At 39.3% G+C, this 20,708-nt stretch overlaps 1 protein-coding gene across 1 annotated transcript in view; it reads right to left on the bottom strand.

Annotated features, from left to right (window-relative positions):
* LOC117497023 (synaptosomal-associated protein 25-A-like) overlaps window positions 1-20,708 on the bottom strand; it is a 74,830-nt gene that overhangs the window by 16,718 nt on the left and 37,404 nt on the right. Inside the window, exon 4 of the mRNA XM_034148911.1 lies at window positions 5,248-5,296. Within this exon, the coding sequence (XP_034004802.1) occupies window positions 5,248-5,296 (49 nt within the window). The remainder of the gene's footprint in view (window positions 1-5,247; window positions 5,297-20,708) is intronic.

Genomic DNA, 20,708 nt, shown 5'->3' with positions numbered 1-20,708 from the left:
CTTTTTTTCCTTCTAATATGTTATTATTTGGTGCAGGCACGAAACATACTACCAATAGAAATGCATTGCTTTTAAAATCGTTCTGTGTGACACGAAAAAAAGGGGAAAATCGTGTTGGTGAACACGAATCAATAGATTACATTTTGTGACTATAACACGAAATGCCGTGAGACTGGGTTGAACATATAAGCAAAAAACTAAGTAAACAAAGACATTTTCTATAGGCTTCTCTTTACTTCACTTTAATTTGATTTACATATCTTTCTTCCAGTTAACTGGCACTAGAAATGACTTCACAATCAGCAGTTTATTGTAATAAACATGGTTTATGTTGTAGGATAATGTGCACATTTTCAAAGAAATGTAAACAAATATTTAAATATTTTATTTCTATTTTATTTTTTCGTATGTTCGACATTGTACTTAAACCTCTCATGTTTTAATAAAAATATTTATTTGATATTATTGTTTTTGATATTATTTTAGATTAAATTAGAGCAACTCTCACAAAACCCAATTCCCTTCTGGATAAATAAATGATTCTGATTGACTCTGATTATATATAGCAAGAGCTGTTTCTGACACTGAGTGCAAATCTGACATCCGTTAAAAGCTGAGGAGAGGGGATCAGGAAGAAGGATGAATTTTCAGCTAACTGTACGTTACAGTAGACGACAACTAAATGGCCTTTTAGCAGTAATCCCATGCAGAGGGAAGGATGGTGTGGAGAGAGAACGTGAGAGGAAGAGAGAGAAATTGTTTATCTCCTCAGCTTCGACCAGTCCTTTGAGGATTACCGTGTGAAGGACTTAACCACTTATAAACTGATTCACATCAACCAGGAATAAGTAAAACAAGCCTTTTTTTAAACAGATATAATGTTGTTTAGCTAGGAGCAACACAGGTGTGGTTAGTGAAATCTTTGATAAGCAATAATGGCTTTTTTTTTGCTCGTGCCCTTTCCCTTCCTTTCTTTCAGTCTTTTTTAATGAATGTCTAAATAAATAAAGTAAACTAAAAGCTAGCAGCAGCTTTGATACAAAAAGGTAAAATGGCATTGTTTTGTGTGAACAGAAATGTGTTTTTAATCAGTTTTCAGGTTATCTTATATAGCGATGCTAGCTGTATCCCCCTGTTTCGAGTGGTTATGCTAAGCTAAGCTAACGGCTACCTAGCTCTGGCACTCTATTTAATGTACAGACATGAGAGTATTACAGATCTTCTATTAAAACGTTCAGTAAAACAGCGAATAAGCATATTTTCCAATATCAATTCAACTAAAACAGTCAGCAGTCATCAGTTTAGAAATAAATGAGTTGTTCTTACTGACTGTTTCCAGTGTTTGTGCTAAGCTAACCGCTACCTAGCTCTGGCTCCATATATACATTTTCAGCAAGACATCAAAAAGGCATATCTTCCCAAATCTCTAAATATTCAACAGACATCAGTCAAGAAAGACATTGGAGTATTAAATGCTCTAACTAGTGTGTAAATAATTAAAATAATGATGTAGTTTCCCAGTAAGTAATGAACCTGTACCTGAAGAAGCTTATTATTTACGTTTGTGTTTTTCCTTTCTGGCATGTCGAAATGTGAGATATATGTGAGATAGATAACACTATATATGTGAGATAGTGTTATTCATACACTATGGCAGGAAAACAGGTGGTAAAAATCAATGAAATACAGGAACCTGTTGACCCTGAGGGAGGAAAATGCTAAATATGAAGAAAACGTAAAAACCTGGAGCTTAGTTAAACTCAGTTTTTAATTCTAATTAAATAAAAATAAGACAATTAGCTTTATTCCTGTCTCTAGTTGTAAGCAATTTGATTCTCACTTCTCACTACCTTCTTCTTAATGCAAAAAGCAGCATAGGATTATGGGTAATGTAGTATTTTACACAACATGTTTTCCCAGACTCTAAACTCAATTAACAAAAATATGTCAAATATGATTTTGGAGATTCATTGTGTCATTAAAAAATGTGTTTGCAGAATTTATACAGAATGCTGCAACTAGACTGTTAACTGGATCAAATAAAAGAGAAAAACATCTCCTCCAGTGTGTGTGTGTGTGTGTGTGTGTGTGTGTGTGTGTGTGTGTGTGTGTGTGTGTGTGTGTGTGTGTGTGTGTGTGTGTGTGTGTGTGTGTGTGTGTGTGTGTATGTGTGTGTGTGTGTGTGTGTGAGAAGGGCAGAGGGATTAGTTACACTCTAGTTTACAGCTCAACAAGGCAGTATTAATTACCCCGGGCACGGAAAGCCATTAATTACGAGGCGTTTTTTTATTTTCTTTCATGGCAACATTGAACACAGAGAACACAGAGATTCCTTGAGGTAAATATCATATCCGTCCTTTTTGAAACATGGATAAATAGAAAGGATGAAGACAAGGAAAGAGCTTCGTCATTAATGTACGAGACGTCATGAGACAGAGTGGAGGATCGGGTTAAGAGGACGTTTGCTGAGAGGTCATTTAAATCTGTGAATTGATTTCTGTATCAGCCTCGTCTCCTAAAGATTACGTACTCATGCAAACAAAATGCATTGTTGATTATGTTTCCAGGGAAATCTCTCTTTTCCGTAACAAACACGCTTATATATTATCCAAACCAGGACCTTTTACTGAACCTAACAACAAAATGCAGCAGTTTTACTATCTAAACATAACGAGATTTGTTTTCGTTTTTGTTTTGTTTGGATTTTCATCATTAACCTTGTGTTTAAAACGTCGATCATATCCCAGGAGAGTAAAAAAAAAACTCACAGGAATGTGATCCATATCCGTCATTTTGAAACAAGGATAAATAGAGAGGATGAAGACAAGGAAAGAGCTTCGTCATTACTGTACGAGACGTCGTGAGACAGAGTGGAGGATCGGGTTAAGAGGACGTTTGCTGAGAGGTCATTTAAATCTGTGAATTGATTTCTGTCCTGTGCTAACAGCAGTGTGAGGAAAGGGGAAGAGAAAGAGAGACGAAACAGGCTATCTGTTCCTCTGACAGGACAATTAGGATGCTCTGTGAAGTGTGGATCTGTGCAAAAAGACTAAAGTGTCTTTTTACGGGAGGGGTAACCAATAAAACTGCATCCGGGCTTTGAAGGGTTACTTTTTAAAGGTGTTGCAATACAAAAACGAATTACCTGAGGTATGCTCACACATGGAAGGAACCGTGAACCTGTGGACTTTCTCAACGGCTGAAAGGGATGACTTTCTACTTTGCTCGGGAAAGGATAAGTGTTTTCCTTAAACTGGATAGGTTTTGGGAAATCTGGAAAACCTTTTACGACTTCCTGGAGCATAGTGGTCTACAACATGACGGGAGAATGAAGACACTTGAATATTATTAGGGCTGTGTTTCTATTTTCTTTTCTTCTTTCTTTCTTTTTTCTGTTTGGTTTGTTTTGCTGATAGTATGTGAAGTCTGTCTTGTTTATTAAGTGTCATTTCTATGCAGAATAACTAATAACGAGATGTTTGAGACAATGCAACACGATTACTTTCTGGTACTATTGGATTGCTTTAAATACCAAATGTGCAAATAAATGCTCACATTTCTCAATTTCCAACCATAGAGTTCATGTTTTTGGCTTGGTATGTCTGTCTCTTTGTCTCCTTTGTTTGTCAGCAGTATTACCGGTCTGATTTTTATTAACGTTTGGGGAACGAAGTCCGGGGTTTGGAGGGTTATTTGAAAAGGTATTGCAATACAATAACTAATGACCTGTGAAAGTAGTCACTAACCTGAGGTAACTTGATCACTTTCTGGTACTATTGGATTGCTTTTAATACCAAATAAATGCTCAAATGTCTCCATTTTCAACCATAGAGTTCATGTTTTCAACTTGGTATGTCCGTCTCTTTCTCTCCTTTGTTTGTCAGCAGTATTACCGGTCTGATTTTTCTGAAAGGAAGTAGCATGGCCGAGGATGAAGCCATTACATTTTGGAGCAGATCTGAATCACGAGGCTGATACTGATTCATGTTTTCCGTAGCGTCATGTGATTTGTTTCCGTGTTGAAGCAACACAAGACTTGAACGATGCTTCTAGGGCAAGATGTGGTAAAGACACACAAATAAAACCAGACCTGATAAAGTAGAAAACAGATTAAATGAAGGTATTTCTTGTAGGGTCTTCTTTTTTTAATCTTATCTGACACTATTGCGGTCCTGTTTCTCAAAACTGATCCAATTTAAAGCAACGTTGACCCCATTCATCACTTAGACAAAACCATTAGGAAAAACACCTTTTTATTATCACAGTGGATGAAGTTATAGCTTTGGGCAGGACTGAAGAAGATGTCAAACAGTCAAATATATTGACCACCAGCTGACCTCTGACCTCTGACACTGCAACCAGGTCTCAGAGAGCAGATAAATCAATGCTTTTAGCACGATTGTTGGTTTATGGTGCTTTTGTCCTGAGTAAAAGTACATCTATGATCAGCCTGGTCAACTAATGATTACGTCGTCATGCAAGAAAAATGCATTGTTGATTATGTGTCCAGGGAAATCACTCTTTGATATAGACGTAAACATATTTCTAATCCTAATCCAGCGATCAACGTTGATTTGTTTAAATATCACCGTAACAAACACACTAAATGTGTGATAAATGATATTTTACTGAACCTAACAACCTAACGCTGTAGTTTTATTATCTAAACATAACCAGATTTGTTGTGTTTTTGTTTTGTTTGAATTCACATCATTGACCTTGTGTTTAAGACTTCGATCATATCACAGGAGAGTAAAATGATTCACGCGTTTTGACAGATCTGTGTTTTTTGCATATTTTTTTTAAACTGAAGCGCGTTTCTCCTCATGGAAATATCTTGAGCCGATGTAACGCATTTGCACTTATCGTCCACCGTAGGTATCATATCCTGTAGCTATAATATAATAAGTAGCATTAGCTCTATATATATGCATTTGTCTGACAAAGCTATAAGCATATCAGGGTATTTATAGGGAGGCGAAGCAGAAGTCACATCCATTATAATCATTTTATCCACATTAGCTCAGACTGCAGCGACTTTTAAAGACTCTGCTCAGAGAAATAAACTGTTATAGTGATTAAAAAACCATAAAGGTCATTATGAACCGTAAATGTGTCTGCGGCGTTACACAGGACGTTACGCCACTGAAGGCTCTTTCATTATTGAATTTCTGCCAGAGGGAGTTGGCAGCAGATTGAAGGCAAAGAAAGAGAGACAGTGTTTGGAGATTTCTCTCAATAACTTACCTCCCTGCTCATCCAACATGACCAGAGTCCTGATGCCGGCATCTTTACTCTGAAAGACAGAGAGAAAGAGAAGGAGAGAGGAATGAATGAGACGGATCAGTGAAGGAGAACAGAGCAAAGCTATCAGACTGCAGAGGGTCACATTACAGTCTGAAATCAATTGGTTTCTGGCTGATCTTATAGTCTTTTTCAACAATATATTCCAGGTCTCAGATATCAGATAAGATAAGACTTTATTCATCCCGAAGGAAATTGTTGTGCCAGAGTTACAAAAATACAATAAACACAGCAGATAATAATAAAACTGTACACTATCGGTACGTCCACATGGCAGCGTCACATTGAAGCGTGTCTGGAGCGCGACCAACAACCAATCACATTAATGTCCCGTTGTTGATTAAATATGAAGCTACAGCCTGCAGCTGATTTTCTTAATTGAACATAAAATGCAATTTATCTGGCATTATTACTGTACTGTTTAAGTCTTTGCATTTTGGGCAATAATCAGGAATAACATTAATATTAATACTTTTAAAGTGTTTGTCTGAGACACCAAACAGATCATTGCAGCATCCCATAATCCCCTCTGTTTCAGCCCTGTTTCAAAAGTGCTGATTCTCTGTCTGTTACTTTAGATGAAAATAAGGAGCCCCTCCCCACGCCCCTCTGAGAGACATTTGGTTAAAAAGAACTCAATGGTGCTCTAGTACCCCTTTCACACCAACGGTGTTTCAGGGCCGGTTCGGTGCTGGTGCTTGAAAAGCACCGGGTTTTCCTGTTCACACCGCAGCGGAGCAGCGTCATAGCTCCGGAATCCGGTTCGTTTCGAGCACCAAAAAGTTGTCCGTCTAGAAGCAAGAACCGCATACGTCACGCTTACGTCGGAGGGGGGCGAGATTAACCTGAGCTAACACTTAAGGCGAGTACGGCAAATAAAAGTTGTAACAAGCAGTAGTGCTGAGCAAAGTGACTAGAACGCAACCACACACTTGTTAAAAAAAACACACTTTATAAAGTCAGGCAACACTACCCAGGCTTCGTGTGATTCTGTTTATTTGTTCCTTACTTTGACCATCCGTTCGCTGTTATTGATCATTGTGGAGAGCAGGCAGACGTTTGTTATTATAGCAGCTATCGGATGGAATCAATACATGGGCTGCACAGGTTGTCATGTCCGACTATCACAAGTAGAATCATAATGAAAAATACGTCGGTAAAAAGTGCCTGTAGAAAACTGCTTAGCAAGTAGTCAGTTTAGCTTCGGTTGCTATGCTAACATCACCCATGTTATACCAGAGAAACTTTCATAACAGCGTTGTGATGCCAAACAGCGTCAATTCAGACTGACACCAAACAGCGTCAATTCAGACTGACACACATTCACTTAAGGGGAACTGGGGATATGTATCAGCTGCTTGTGTGACAGTCAGACAGTGAATACTTTAGAGCCGTGTGAGCTAACCCGGAGCTAACGGGAGAATACACTCCCGTTGAAGAGCAGCCGGCCAGCACTGCAGCGGTCGGTAAATGCCGCTGAAACACATTAATAAACAATGAACCACGGCACTCTGGAGAAAAGTATAAGGTTGGAGAAGTCGTTATTTAATTTAATCTGGCTTCGTATGATTAAAAGCAACGCAGTCCCCGGCCCGTTGTTGTTGTGAAGTGAGCTCCGGCGTTGGGGAGAAACTCAGCGACGTAAACTGTGACGTCATGACGCAGCAGCGGGCAGCACCAGTCGGGCTCTGAGCGGTGTGAAAAGAGCCGGCGCTAAACCGAAGAACCGGTTCTGAACCAGAAAAGCTCTAGCACGGAGCTTGAACCGGAGTTGCGTTGGTGTGAAAGGGGCATAGGAGGAGATTCAGGTGATAAGGGGGAGGGGGCGGTTACCTTGGTTGGTGATTGGCTAATGGTTACACAAGCCAAAACATCGTTATGACATCATAAAGTGGCCAAAATCTGATCAGCTCATTTTCAGACAGGTTTTTATAGAAATGGATCAGGAGAAAAAGAGAGAGAATCTTTGTTCCTGAAACTTTCAGAGTCTCTTTACACAGAGGGGACACATGGTGATGTAGAAGAGACATGAAGAAGAGGGGACACATGTTGATGTAGAAGAGACATGAAGAAGAGGGGACACATGTTGATGTAGAAGAGACATGAAGAAGAGGGGACACATGTTGATGTAGAAGAGAATGAAGAAGAGGGGACACATGTTGATGTAGAAGAGACATGAAGAAGAGGGGACACATGTTGATGTAGAAGAGACATGAAGAAGAGGGGACACATGTTGATGTAGAAGAGACATGAAGAAGAGGGGACACATGGTGATGTAGAAGAGACATGAAGAAGAGGGGACACATGTTGATGTAGAAGAGACATGAAGAAGAGGGGACACATGTTGATGTAGAAGAGACATGAAGAAGAGGGGACACATGTTGATGTAGAAGAGACATGAAGAAGAGGGGACACGTGTTGATGTAGAAGAGACATGAAGAAGAGGGGACACATGTTGATGTAGAAGAGACATGGAGAAGAGGGGACACATGTTGATGTAGAAGAGACATGGAGAAGAGGGGACACATGTTGATGTAGAAGAGACATGGAGAAGAGGGGACACATGTTGATGTAGAAGAGACATGGAGAAGAGGGGACACATGTTGATGTAGAAGAGACATGAAGAAGTGGAGTTTGCATAATAGGTGACCTTTAAGTAACCACATTAGGAGATTCACTTTCTCATAGTATGTGTGAAAATCATGGTTTGCATGGTCTGTAACAAAAAAACGTACAGAAAATCTCAAAATGCTGCAAATATATACAGGCTTGATTCTGCATATTGCTATATTTGTAATGTCCTCTATACAGACATTTGTTGACAAAGCTCCAGTAATGCACGGTTCCAGTTTTACATGAAAGGCAGTTCTCTGTTTCAAAACCATGCCTCCTCTAGTTTCACCTCCAGCTAATCAAGATAAGGCGTACAAAGGAAATTGATAATGGCCAGAAATCTTAAAGAAGATAACAAAATGAAAAGTCTCAAAAAGCCTTGGATATAAATACGATTCTGCACAGCCTTCTGTGATAAACTCAAACAGCGTGTCTATATCTGCAATGTCCTCTGTGTAGACATTTGTTGACAAAGCTCCAGTAATTCAGCGCTCAGATTTAGCTCATAAAGTTGGCCCACTCTCAAACACACACACACACACACACACACACACACACACACACACACACACACACACACACATTCCTCTGTGCTCCATCACATGAGATAAGATGAGATAAGATGGAACTTTATTTATCCCCGTGGGGAAATGCAGGCGTTTATGGCAGCAACAGGATCAGAGTTAAAAACAGGATTCACCCAAGGTACAAATATAGACGAAAAATTAAGATAATAATACAAAATGTTTTTAAAATAAAGTGATAAAGTAACTGAGATATAGATTTCACATTTGAATGAACATGTTAGATGTATTAGAGTGCATGATAACACCCTTCAGTAAGCACACAATAACCACATTAAACAACAGCTTTGTGACCTGACAGATATTAAAAAACGAAAGGCCGCTTCGCTCAGATTTCAGCTGGGATCAAAGGGTGCTCTGACCTTTTTATTCGCAGCAGTGATAGATAGGACGGTTAGAAAACGTCTCTGATATCAGAATCAATCACACTGACTGAGGAGGAGATCTGCCACAAATCTGAGGCAATGTGAAGTTTAAGATGATCAATGTTTTCTCCAGAAGTTAGAAAGAAGAACGTCTTATGTGTAACAGGTCTTATTCTGCTTTTGTATGGGTTTTTCCCTTTCCTATAGTGTGGTCTATAGGTTTTAGTGCATGTAAATGGTTTGCAAATGCTTTCCCTTTTGTCAGGAGATGAGGTCATAAAATATGACGACATGCAATTAAAAAGTATTAGAACAAAAAAAAGGACATGTGAGGGCGTTGTTGTTCCTGAACTACAGGACAGGATCTATATCAGCACGCCAACTGGCAGAGTGTAATGAAATGACCTCACACACACACACACACACACCACACACACACACACACACACACACCACACACACACACACACACACACACACACACACACACACACACACACACACACACCACACACACACACACACACACACACACACACACACACACACACACACACACACCACACACACACACACACACACACACACACACACACACACACACACTGTGAAGCATATGATATTAAACTGGGATGTTGACTTGAATTGAATGTCAACACATTTCACATAACAGTATTAGGTTAGTTAGATATAATATCAAGGTGAACCTATACATAATATTATTGTTGACATAATACACTGCATTAAAGTCACGTCTGAGTGTTTTCAGTGCATGATGAGGCATGTTGAGCCTCACACACACACACACACACACACACACACACACACACACACACACACACACACACACACACACACACACACACACACACACACACACACACACACACACACACACACACACACACACACACACACACACACACACACACACACACACACACACACACACACACACACACACACACACACACACACACACACACACACACACACACACACACACACACACACACACACACACACACAAGCATGAGAAGAAGTGGACCAAAACACACAAGCTCCTTCAAACACACACACTGTATGTGCTGTATGTACTTAGGTTCTCACACACACACGTGCAGAAACACACACACACACACACACGCACACGCACACGCACACACAGACACACACACACACACCATGCACCTGTCACTCAGCTTGCTGCTTTCCTTTTCGTCCTAGTTCTCTCCTCGATTATGTTTTAAGTCTTTGTAAAGAGGTGTCGAGAAGTGACAAGCTGCAAAGAACACACACACACACACACACACACACACACACACACACACACACACACACACACACACACACACACACACACACACACACACACACAGACTCGCTTGAAGACACCATTTTTGGGCGATTTTACCCAAATTACTTTGTCCTTCATTTCCATGCTTAGCGGCAGAGCTAAGTTTGATTGTATTGATGTGAGGTGAATAAAAAAGGTGTTAGGTGGTGTCTCTATCGGTTACAATCTTTAGAAAGTAATGCCGACAAATATAAAATAAGCAGCAGAGCAGCAGTAACGAGAAAACAGAGGAAGACACATAAAGATGGAGGAATAACGGACAGGTCAGCTGACACGAACAAAATCCTGGTATTGATTTGTGTTTCCAGATATCCTCTCTGCTGTCTAAAGAAATCCATTTGAATTGAGTCTCATTAACGAGACCTCTGCTTACCTGAGGGAATATCTCACAAACCCTACAGGTCCTATATTTGAGAGAACAATCAATAAAATAGAGATATATATTGTGCAATATCTGGCTCACTCTAAACAGGTGATTTTCACATTGTAATTATCATGTCATGTTATTATTGGGATGTCTTTGGAATATATTACCGGCTGAAAATGTCAAACAATTGTGTTTATCTCTGCTTTTTTTATGAAATTTTGATAATGAGACCATGAGTGATATTTATGCAGATGCCGATAAGAGTATTTCCACATCGACCTAGAGTTTCACTAAATTAAGAGAAAGTCTGTTATGAAAAGTCTTTTAAAAAAGGTGGGAGAAGTACTCAGGTCTTGTACTTGAGTAAAAGGAGAAGTACTCAGATCTTGTACTTGAGCAAAAGTAGAAGTACTCAGATCTTGTACTTGAGTAAAAGTAGAACTACAGTACTCAGATCTTGTACTTGAGTAAAAGTAGAAGTACTCAGATCTTGTACTTGAGTAAAAGGAGAAGTACTCAGGTCTTGAGTAAAAGTAGAAGTACTCAGATCTTGTACTTGAGCAAAAGTAGAAGTACTCAGATCTTGTACTTGAGTAAAAGTAGAAGTACTCAGATCTTGTACTTCAGTAAAAGTAGAAGTACCAGAGTGTAGGAATACTCTGTTTCAGTAAAAGTCCTGCATTCAAAATGTTCCTCAAGTGAAAGTAGAAAAGTATTACCATCAAAATATAGTGAAAGTAGCGACAGTAAAAGTAGTCATTGTGCAGATTGGTCCATTTCAGAATAATATATATGATATGTTTTATAATGATTGATCATGAAAGTGTTCTCAAAGCTGGTAAAGGTGCAGCTAGTTTGAATGACTTTGTATACTGCAGGGTAGCTTGTGAATTTACTCCAGGTGGAACTAAAGTCTGATTTAACACTTGGTTATATTTCACATCATTCATCCACATCTGTGAAGTAACTAAAGGTATTAAATACATGTAGTGGAGGAAAAGTACACCATTTACCTCTGAATTGTAGTACAGTACTTGAGTGAATCTACTTTACACCTCTGCTTGTCTTCACAAATATGTTAAAATGTCTCTCAAAGTGAGCCTCACTATGGATGCAGAAGCCACAGAAAATGAACGTTTTAAAAAGCGGATCAAATGCCTTTCGAAGGTCAGTATCTCTCGTGGAGGGAGCTGTTGTTTATAAAACCTCGAGCATGAATTTAATATCCGTCCATCTTGTGTGATTTATTCTGTGTCTGCAGGCCTGCTCGTCACATCAGATCTCTTTTTGATTTTGGACTCCATGTCCTTCACACACTGTTTATCTTTCACACTCTTTTCATCTCGTTCTCCGTCCCTCTGTCGAACTGTTTTTTATTTTTCATTTCCATCTCTCTCTCTCCCTGAAGATATCACTCTGAGTTTCTCATTTCTCTGGTGTGAAGATAACGGTGTTCATAAAAACTGTAACGCTCCTAGCCAGAGTTGATGCTGTGTTAATGTTCAAAAAGTACATTATTTCTAAAATGCAATTGATCTGGCATTATTACTGTATAAGTCTGTACATTTTAGACAATTGTCAGGATACATATCATAATTAATATAAATACAGAACTATATTTATTGTAATTTATTACATGGCTTAGTTGAATACTCGATTCTGATTGGTCAATTCAGAACATGTGACACGTTGTGTTACGATCTGTCTGTGTTGGGTTTTTTCTTGTCTTTTTCTGTCTTTTGTTTCCTGTTTTGTTTTGAAAAGTGTTCACCCCTGTCCTGCCTGATTGCCCGATTGTGTTCACCTGGTGCCCCTGTGTTTTCTCCTCCCTCCTCACCTGTGTCTTGTTTGTGTGATTGGTCTTGTGTGTATTTTAGTTATGGTTTTTCTGTCTGTCATTGTTGGTTCATTGTTTGTAGTTGACTGTGTGTCACAGGGTAGTGTTCTGTGTTTCTACTTTGTACCTTGGAATAAAGGATCATTCTTGGAAATCTGCATTTGGGTCCTGCCTGCTTACTCAACCCTGACACGTTGTTAATCCAGTAGTACAGACCGCTGTCAAGGACTTATTGACCGTTGTTAAGGACGCTCACATCTGCAGAAAGAAGTCCGGTCGATTGAACTGTATACAGTTTGGCCAAAAAGCAAACGGCATGAGTTTGCTTTTCAAACTGGGACAAGTTCGCGTCGGGCTCTCTGATCAGCCTGTCGGGTGTTCTTTTCCCCATAATGACCAAGTCGCTGTACATTATCCATTACATTCTTACTTTTAAAATGTATCATTGTCATATGAGAGGATCTCCTCTCTGGTAAACAAAAACACCCTGAAAACTCTGGCAGGAGCACTCATTCAAGGGTACTATGACTATGCTTGCACGTCATGGTACCATAGCACCTCCAAGGCACTAAAAATAAAACTTCAAACATCGCAAAATAAACTGGTCAGACTACTGCTTGACCTTTCATCTAGAACCCACCTCACCTCTGCCCACTTTGACAACCTAGGATGGCTTAGAGTAGACGACAGAGTACAGCTACTTGCAATGGGCCTGGTCTACAAGATCCACTACACCTCTATGGTACCCATGTACATGTCAAAATTCTTCCCAAAGGTCAAGGAATACCATGATCATAACACCAGAGGGAGCTCCACAAATCATGTAAAACCCAGATTTGGCACAAAAAAGGGGGAATACACGTTTCGCAATTATGCCACATCAAGGTGGAACGCTCTTCCCACAACTGTAAAGGAAAGTAAAACTATACTTACCTTCAAAACCTCTCTTAAAGAGCACCTTCGGGGGAGAGCATTGCAAAACTGGCCCCGGTAATGGTACAAATCTCAACCTGTCGTACAATGGACAGCTTCCCCCCCCCATCTATGTATATACTCGCATTTTAGACTCTGTTACTAACTGTATATCTGTAGACTTGGTATGTCTTAAATGTCCGGTTAGGATGTATTAGAACGAAATCTAAAATGAAAATTTGTAAATAAGCCATCTGTATGTAAAAAAACAACTGTATGTAAATTGTAAATAAGCCATCTGTATGTCAAATATGTCTTAAATGATATGATGAATTGGAAATGGGGGACCCTGATGTAAACAAGACGAAAGTCTTTCTCTGGTCTGCATCCCCTTAACAATTGTATGTTTTGAGCTGTACTGTACTGTACCCAATATACAAGCTGTTAATAAACTTTTCAATCAATCAATCAATCAATATATCATAAAACTTCTCTATATTTTTTATTTGATTTTATTCTGAAATGGAGAATTTGTTACATCATCCAAATTTCTCTAGGTAATAACTAAAATAATGTCTGATTCTAAAAACAGTACAAAGTGTAAACAGTGTAGATAAATCTGTCTGAGGGGAAAAACAAATTGGTAATTTAGCAAGTGATTCTTCATATAATTTTAAAGGGACATATTAAGCACATTTTCAGTGTTATATTTGTATTTTAGGTTCAAACTATGACACTAAATGATCAAAAAGTGCATTATTCTTCTCATTTTCAGTGTAAATATACTGTATCCACCCTCTGTTGTGCTTTGGTGACACTAAGTGGTGAACAAGCGAGTTTTTAAATATATATTTTCCATTATCTGACCTGAGATCTGTGCGTTGTTCGGCCCTGTTTTCCAGGTCTTTATGCTAAGCTAAGCTCCAGCTACAGAATAAAGGTCACGGTGTTCACCAGAATGAATTGTGGGAAACATTTAACGAGACAAGGACACGTCTCATCACTCACAGAAAGAGCTTTCAGGCGACCGCTGACTGACATTGTCTGAGTCTCTCAGTTTGTGGACATCATAGTAATTACTGATGTTTCCAGGAAGGTTTGTCCCTAAACATCCTACATGTGAACTGTTTGCTCAAAATAATAAAAGGAAAATACAGCAAAGAGACCCTCGCTGCAGCCATATTTAAATATTTTAAAACCCCTCAGGAAATAAGACTGAAAACTCCTCTCCTACATCTGTTCGGCGGAGGAGGCGTGTGGCGCAGTGGACTAGTGCATTGGTGTTCGGATCAGGGCAGCACAGGTTCAAACCCCTCTGCAGTCAGCATGTCGTTGTGTCCGTGGGCAAAACACTTCACCCCAAATGGCTGCTGTGGGGATTGCCCACAGTATTGAGCATCCTGTTTTTGAGTATCCTGTTTTTCTATTGGCTGTTATTGATTTGTATTGCCAACAAATAAAGCCTTTAAATATAAAATCACAGGTTTTATCATAATATGTAATACGACAGAATGACAGTATCAGTACCACCTCATAAAGTGTTATTATTATTATTATTTGCTGTGCCTTTTTACCTTGTAAATGTGTTTTCCATATAAATGGATTTCACCGTGTCGCTCTCTAATGTGGGTTCATGCATTTCAAATGAGAAGCCATGCATGCTGATACAGATTCTGATGGATTTTACAATTACATGTCAGGTGCTAAGTTGCTGAACCGGAGCGACTTACGGAGCACAAAAGCAGGATAAAGCTTTCATTTCTGGATCATATATAATCAAAGAAACAGAGAGTAAAGAGAGGAGCAGCAGTAACAGGGTGTGGCGCTTCATAAAGGAGAGGAGAGAAGGCTTGGATCTATTCCTAAAGATCACTTTGCTCGTCTTTCTCTGTGATTAAAACACTCTTTTTCTATTAATCGAGCAGTGAAATTAGATCATTTCTTTCACAACTTACTGAAAAAGTGTTACTCTTTAAAGTAGAGACACTACATACTGATATGGACCTGAACATCAGCAGGAGAGGACTCTTTAAAGTAGAGACACTACATACTGATATGGACCTGAACATCAGCAGGAGAGGACTCTTTAAAGTAGAGACACTACATACTGATATACACCTGAACATCAGCTGGAGAGGACTCTTTAAAGTAGAGACACTACATACTGATATACACCTGAACATCAGCAGGAGAGGACTCTTTAAAGTAGAGACACTACATACTGATATACACCTGAACATCAGCAGGAGAGGACTCTTTAAAGTAGAGACACTACATACTGATATACACCTGAACATCAGCAGGAGAGGACTCTTTAAAGTAGAGACACTACATACTGATATACACCTGAACATCAGCAGGAGAGGACTCTTTAAAGTAGAGACACTACATACTGATATACACCTGAACATCATCAGGAGAGGACTCTTTAAAGTAGAGACACTACATACTGATATACACCTGAACATCAGCAGGAGAGGACTCTTTAAAGTAGAGACACTACATACTGATATACACCTGAACATCAGCAGGAGAGGACTCTTTAAAGTAGAGACACTATATACTGATATACACCTGAACATCAGCAGGAGAGGACTCTTTAAAGTAGAGACACTACATACTGATATACACCTGAACATCAGCAGGAGAGGACTCTTTAAAGTAGAGACACTACATACTGATATACACCTGAACATCAGCAGGAGAGGACTCTTTAAAGTAGAGACATTACTACATGACTACTCTCTAGTATCATATCTGAGTGTTCAGACTGAGTAGGCGAGTTAACTTCCTGCTCTGACACTCTCCACTCATTCGATTAGTGTAAGCTTCACTATAAGCCCTTCTAACAGAGGATGAATTAGCACGTGCTCACAGTTAACTGGAGGGAAAGGTCAACCACAGAACCACTTTCATCACACAACACAATACAACTATATATACAAAACACAGACTTGGGTTCCTAACAACGATATTTAGTAAATTTGGAGTAAATAAAACTCTTTCGAAATGAAGCAGAGGTGGAAGAAGTAGATCTTGATATTCAGATCTTGAGTAAAAGTAGAAGTACTCAGATCTTGAGTAAAAGTAGAAGTACTCAGATCTTGAGTAAAAGTAGAAGTACTCAGATATTGTACTTGAGTAAAGGTAGAAGTACTCAGATCTTGTACTTGAGTAAAAGTAGAAGTACTCAGATCTTGTTCTTGAGTAAAAGTAGAAGTACTCAGTTCTTGTTCTTGAGTAAAAGTAGAAGTACTCAGATCTTGAGTAAAAGTAGAAGTACTCAGATCTGGTACTTGAGTCAAAGTAGAAGTACTCAGGTCTTGTTCTTGAGTAAAAGTAGAAGTACTCAGATCTTGTACTTGAGTAAAAGTAGAAGTACTCAGGTCTTGTACTTGAGTAAAAGTAGAAGTACTCAGGTCTTGTACTTGAGTAAAAGTAGAAGTACTCAGTTCTTGTACTTGAGTAAAAGTAGAAGTACTCAGAACAGGTACACAACAACAACAACAACAAAGACTAAGCACACTGCATAATCTCTATCACACAAGCAATTATAAAACAGGTTACATTTCAGGTCAATGCAATATATATATATATATATTATATAATATAAAACACACACACACACACACACACACACACACACACACACACACACACACACACACACACACACACACACACACACACACACACACACACACACACACACACACACACACACACACACACACACACACACACACACACACACACACACACACACACACACACACACACACACACTGTGAAGCATATGATATTAAACTGGGATGTTGACTTTAATTGAATGTCAACACATTTCACATAACAGTATTAGGTTAGTTAGATATAATATCAAGGTGAACCTATACATAATATTATTGTTGACATAATACACTGCATTAAAGTCACGTCTGAGTGTTTTCAGTGCATGATGAGGCATGTTGAGCCTCATCTATAATCCATGCTGCCGTTAATGCCGCGCTGCGTCTATATCGAGCCGTTCCTCCGGGGGAACGCTAAGTGAGAGGAGGAAGTGAAGAGAGGTGAAGACAAAACATGACACAGCTGTTCCTCTCACGGCTAAATAATACCATGTGGGAGAAAAGAAAGCACAAAGAAGTACACACATCCTTTACTCAAGTAGAAGTACAAATACTCGTATTTCAAAATACTCTGGTAAAAGTACTGACTAAACTTCTTTACTCAAGTGAAAGTAAAGAGGCTTTGAAATGTACTTCAGTAAAAAGTACCCATAACTAGCAGCTGTTTTAAAGAGTACCTGACCTCCCTTTATATTAATAGAACAATAATGTCATTGTTAGCTAATGAATGTTTCCATGCTGAACAACGGCAACATGACAACGTTTTCATTGGTCCCCTCTTCTTTAGAGAAGACCAGGAAATGATGGATACACGGATCGTGTTCAAATCAATAGGCACGCAATGACTCTAAATAATAATGATCACGCCACCAAACACACATTCAAACTAAAGGAACCAGCCTGTTTGGGAAATGTGAGAAGTAGAAAGTACAGGTATTTGTGTTCAAAATGTAAGAAGTAGAAAGTACAGGTATTTGTGTTCAACATGTAAGAAGTAGAAAGTACAGGTATTTGTGTTCAAATGTAAGAAGTAGAAAGTACAGGTATTTGTGTTCAACATGTAAGAAGTAGAAAGTACAGGTATTTATGTTCAAAATGTAAGAAGTAGAAAGTACAGGTATTTGGGTTCAAAATGTAAGAAGTAGAAAGTACAGGTATTTATGTTCAAAATGTAAGAAGTAGAAAGTACAGGTATTTGGGTTCAAAATGTAAGAAGTAGAAAGTACAGGTATTTGTGTTCAACATGTAAGAAGTAGAAAGTACAGGTATTTGGGTTCAAAATGTAAGAAGTAGAAAGTACAGGTATTTGTGTTCAAAATGTAAGAAGTAGAAAGTACAGGTATTTGTGTTCAACATGTAAGAAGTAGAAAGTACAGGTATTTGGGTTCAAAAGGTAAGAAGTAGAAAGTAGAGGTATTTGGGTTCAAAAGGTAAGAAGTAGAAAGTACAGGTATTTGTGTTCAAAATGTAAGAAGTCAAAGTAAAAAGTCGTCAGAAAAATAAGTAGTGGAGTAAAGTACTGATACCAGAAAAATGTACTTAAGTACAGTAACTAAGTATTTGTACTCCTCTTCTTCCCACCTCTGAGCAACAGACCTCGAGATGTGTTCAGAACGACTGAGGAAACACGTGGCATTTCCTCTGGTATTATCGTGAAGAGGCCAGATATTGAGCTGCTGCCAGGGAGAGGACGTGTCTCAGAAGCAGGTCAGAGATCGCTTTGTGTCTTGATAGAGGTTAAAGTCTCTAGATAATCTGAAGCAGGTATAAAAACAGCAAACTCATCCTGGTTATTCCTTAAGCACTGACTCAGGGGGAATATGTATGAATAACTTCCTGTCTTTCTGTGTTGGACAGAGTCTACTATTTGAGACGTGGTCAAAATGTGCACTGTACTGAGGGTGCAACACATGGGCAACATGCACACTGCTGTATTTGTTTTGATACTGTATGTATTTCAATGTTGCTATGTTGTTTAAGAAAAAGGTGAATTTGTGTGTGTGTGTGTTGTGTTGTGTGTGTGTTGTGTTGTGTGTGTGTTGTGTGTTGTGTGTTGTGTTGTGTGTCTCGTGTTGTGTTGTGTTGTGTGTCTCGTGTTGTGTGTCTCGTGTTGTGTGTCTCGTGTTGTGTGTCTCGTGTTGTGTGTTGTGTTGTGTGTTGTGTGTTGTGTTGTGTGTTGTGTGTTGTGTTGTGTGTTGTGTTGTGTTGTGTGTCTCGTGTTGTGTGTTGTGTTGTGTGTGTTGTGTGTCGTGTTGTGTGTCTCGTGTTGTGTGTCTCGTGTTGTGTGTCTCGTGTGTGTGTTGTGTGTTGTGTTGTGTTTTGTGTTGTGTTGTGTCTCGTGTTGTGTGTGAGTGTTGTGTGTTGTGTGTTGTGTGTTGTGTGTTGTGTGTTGTGTGTTGTGTTGTGTGTTGTGTGTCTCGTGTTGTGTTGTGTGTTGAGTGTTGAGTGTTGAGTGTTGAGTGTTGTGTTGTGTTGTGTGTTGTGTTGTGTGTTGTGTTGTGTGTCTCGTGTTGTGTTGTGTGTTGTGTGTTGTGTGTTGTGTTGTGTGTTGTGTTGTGTGTTGTGTTGTGTGTCTGTGTGGTTGAGTGTTGAGTGTTTGTGTTGTGTGTTGAGTGTTGAGTGTTTGTTGTTGGTGTTTGTGTTGTGTGTTGTGTTGTGTGTTGTGTGTTGTGTGTTGTGTTGTGTTGTGTGTTGTGTGTTGTGTGTTGTGTTGTGTGTTGTGTTGTGTGTTGTGTGTTGTGTTGTGTTGTGTGTTGTGTGTTGTGTTGTGTGTGTGTTGTGTGTGTTGTGTTGTGTGTCTCGTGTGTGTGTTGAGTGTTGAGTGTGTGTGTTGTGTGTCTCGTGTTGAGTGTTGAGTGTTGTGTGTTGTGTGTTGTGTGTTGAGTGTTGTGTGTTGTGTTGTGTGTCTCGTGTTGTGTGTCTCGTGTTGTGTGTTGTGTGTTGAGTGTTGTGTGTTGTGTGTTGTGTGTTGTGTGTTGTGTGTTGTGTGGTTGTGTTGTGTGTTGTGTGTCTCGTGTTGTGTTGTGTGTTGTGTGTCTCGTGTTGTGTTGTGTGTTGAGTGTTGTGTGTTGAGTGTTGAGTGTTGAGTGTTGAGTGTTGAGTGTTGTGTGTTGTGTTGTGTGTCTCGTGTTGTGTGTTGAGTGTTGAGTGTTGTGTGTTGTGTGTTGAGTGTTGAGTGTTGAGTGTTGTGTGTTGTGTGTGTGTGTTGAGTGTTGTGTGTTGTGTTGTGTGTCTCGTGTTGTGTGTTGAGTGTTGTGTGTTGTGTGTTGAGTGTTGTGTGTCTCGTGTTGTGTGTTGTGTGTTGTGTGTTGTGTGTTGTGTGTTGTGTTGTGTGTTTTGTGTCTCGTGTTGTGTTGTGTGTTGTGTGTCTCGTGTTGTGTTGTGTGTTGAGTGTTGTGTGTTGAGTGTTGAGTGTTGAGTGTTGAGTGTTGAGTGTTGTGTGTTGTGTTGTGTGTCTCGTGTTGAGTGTTGAGTGTTGAGTGTTGTGTGTTGTGTGTTGAGTGTTGAGTGTTGAGTGTTGAGTGTTGTGTGTTGAGTGTTGAGTGTTGAGTGTTGTGTGTTGTGTTGTGTGTCTCGTGTTGTGTGTTGAGTGTTGAGTGTTGAGTGTTGAGTGTTGAGTGTTGAGTGTTGAGTGTTGTGTGTTGTGTGTTGAGTGTTGAGTGTTGTGTGTTGAGTGTTGTGTGTTGTGTGTTGAGTGTTGAGTGTTGAGTGTTGTGTGTTGTGTGTCTCGTGTTGTGTGTTGA

Source organism: Trematomus bernacchii, unplaced genomic scaffold (assembly GCF_902827165.1).
Source record: "Trematomus bernacchii unplaced genomic scaffold, fTreBer1.1, whole genome shotgun sequence".
Lineage (NCBI taxonomy): Eukaryota > Metazoa > Chordata > Actinopteri > Perciformes > Nototheniidae > Trematomus > Trematomus bernacchii.
The sequence above is the reverse complement of the archived record's forward strand: the minus strand, read 5'-3'. Positions and strand labels throughout refer to the sequence as shown.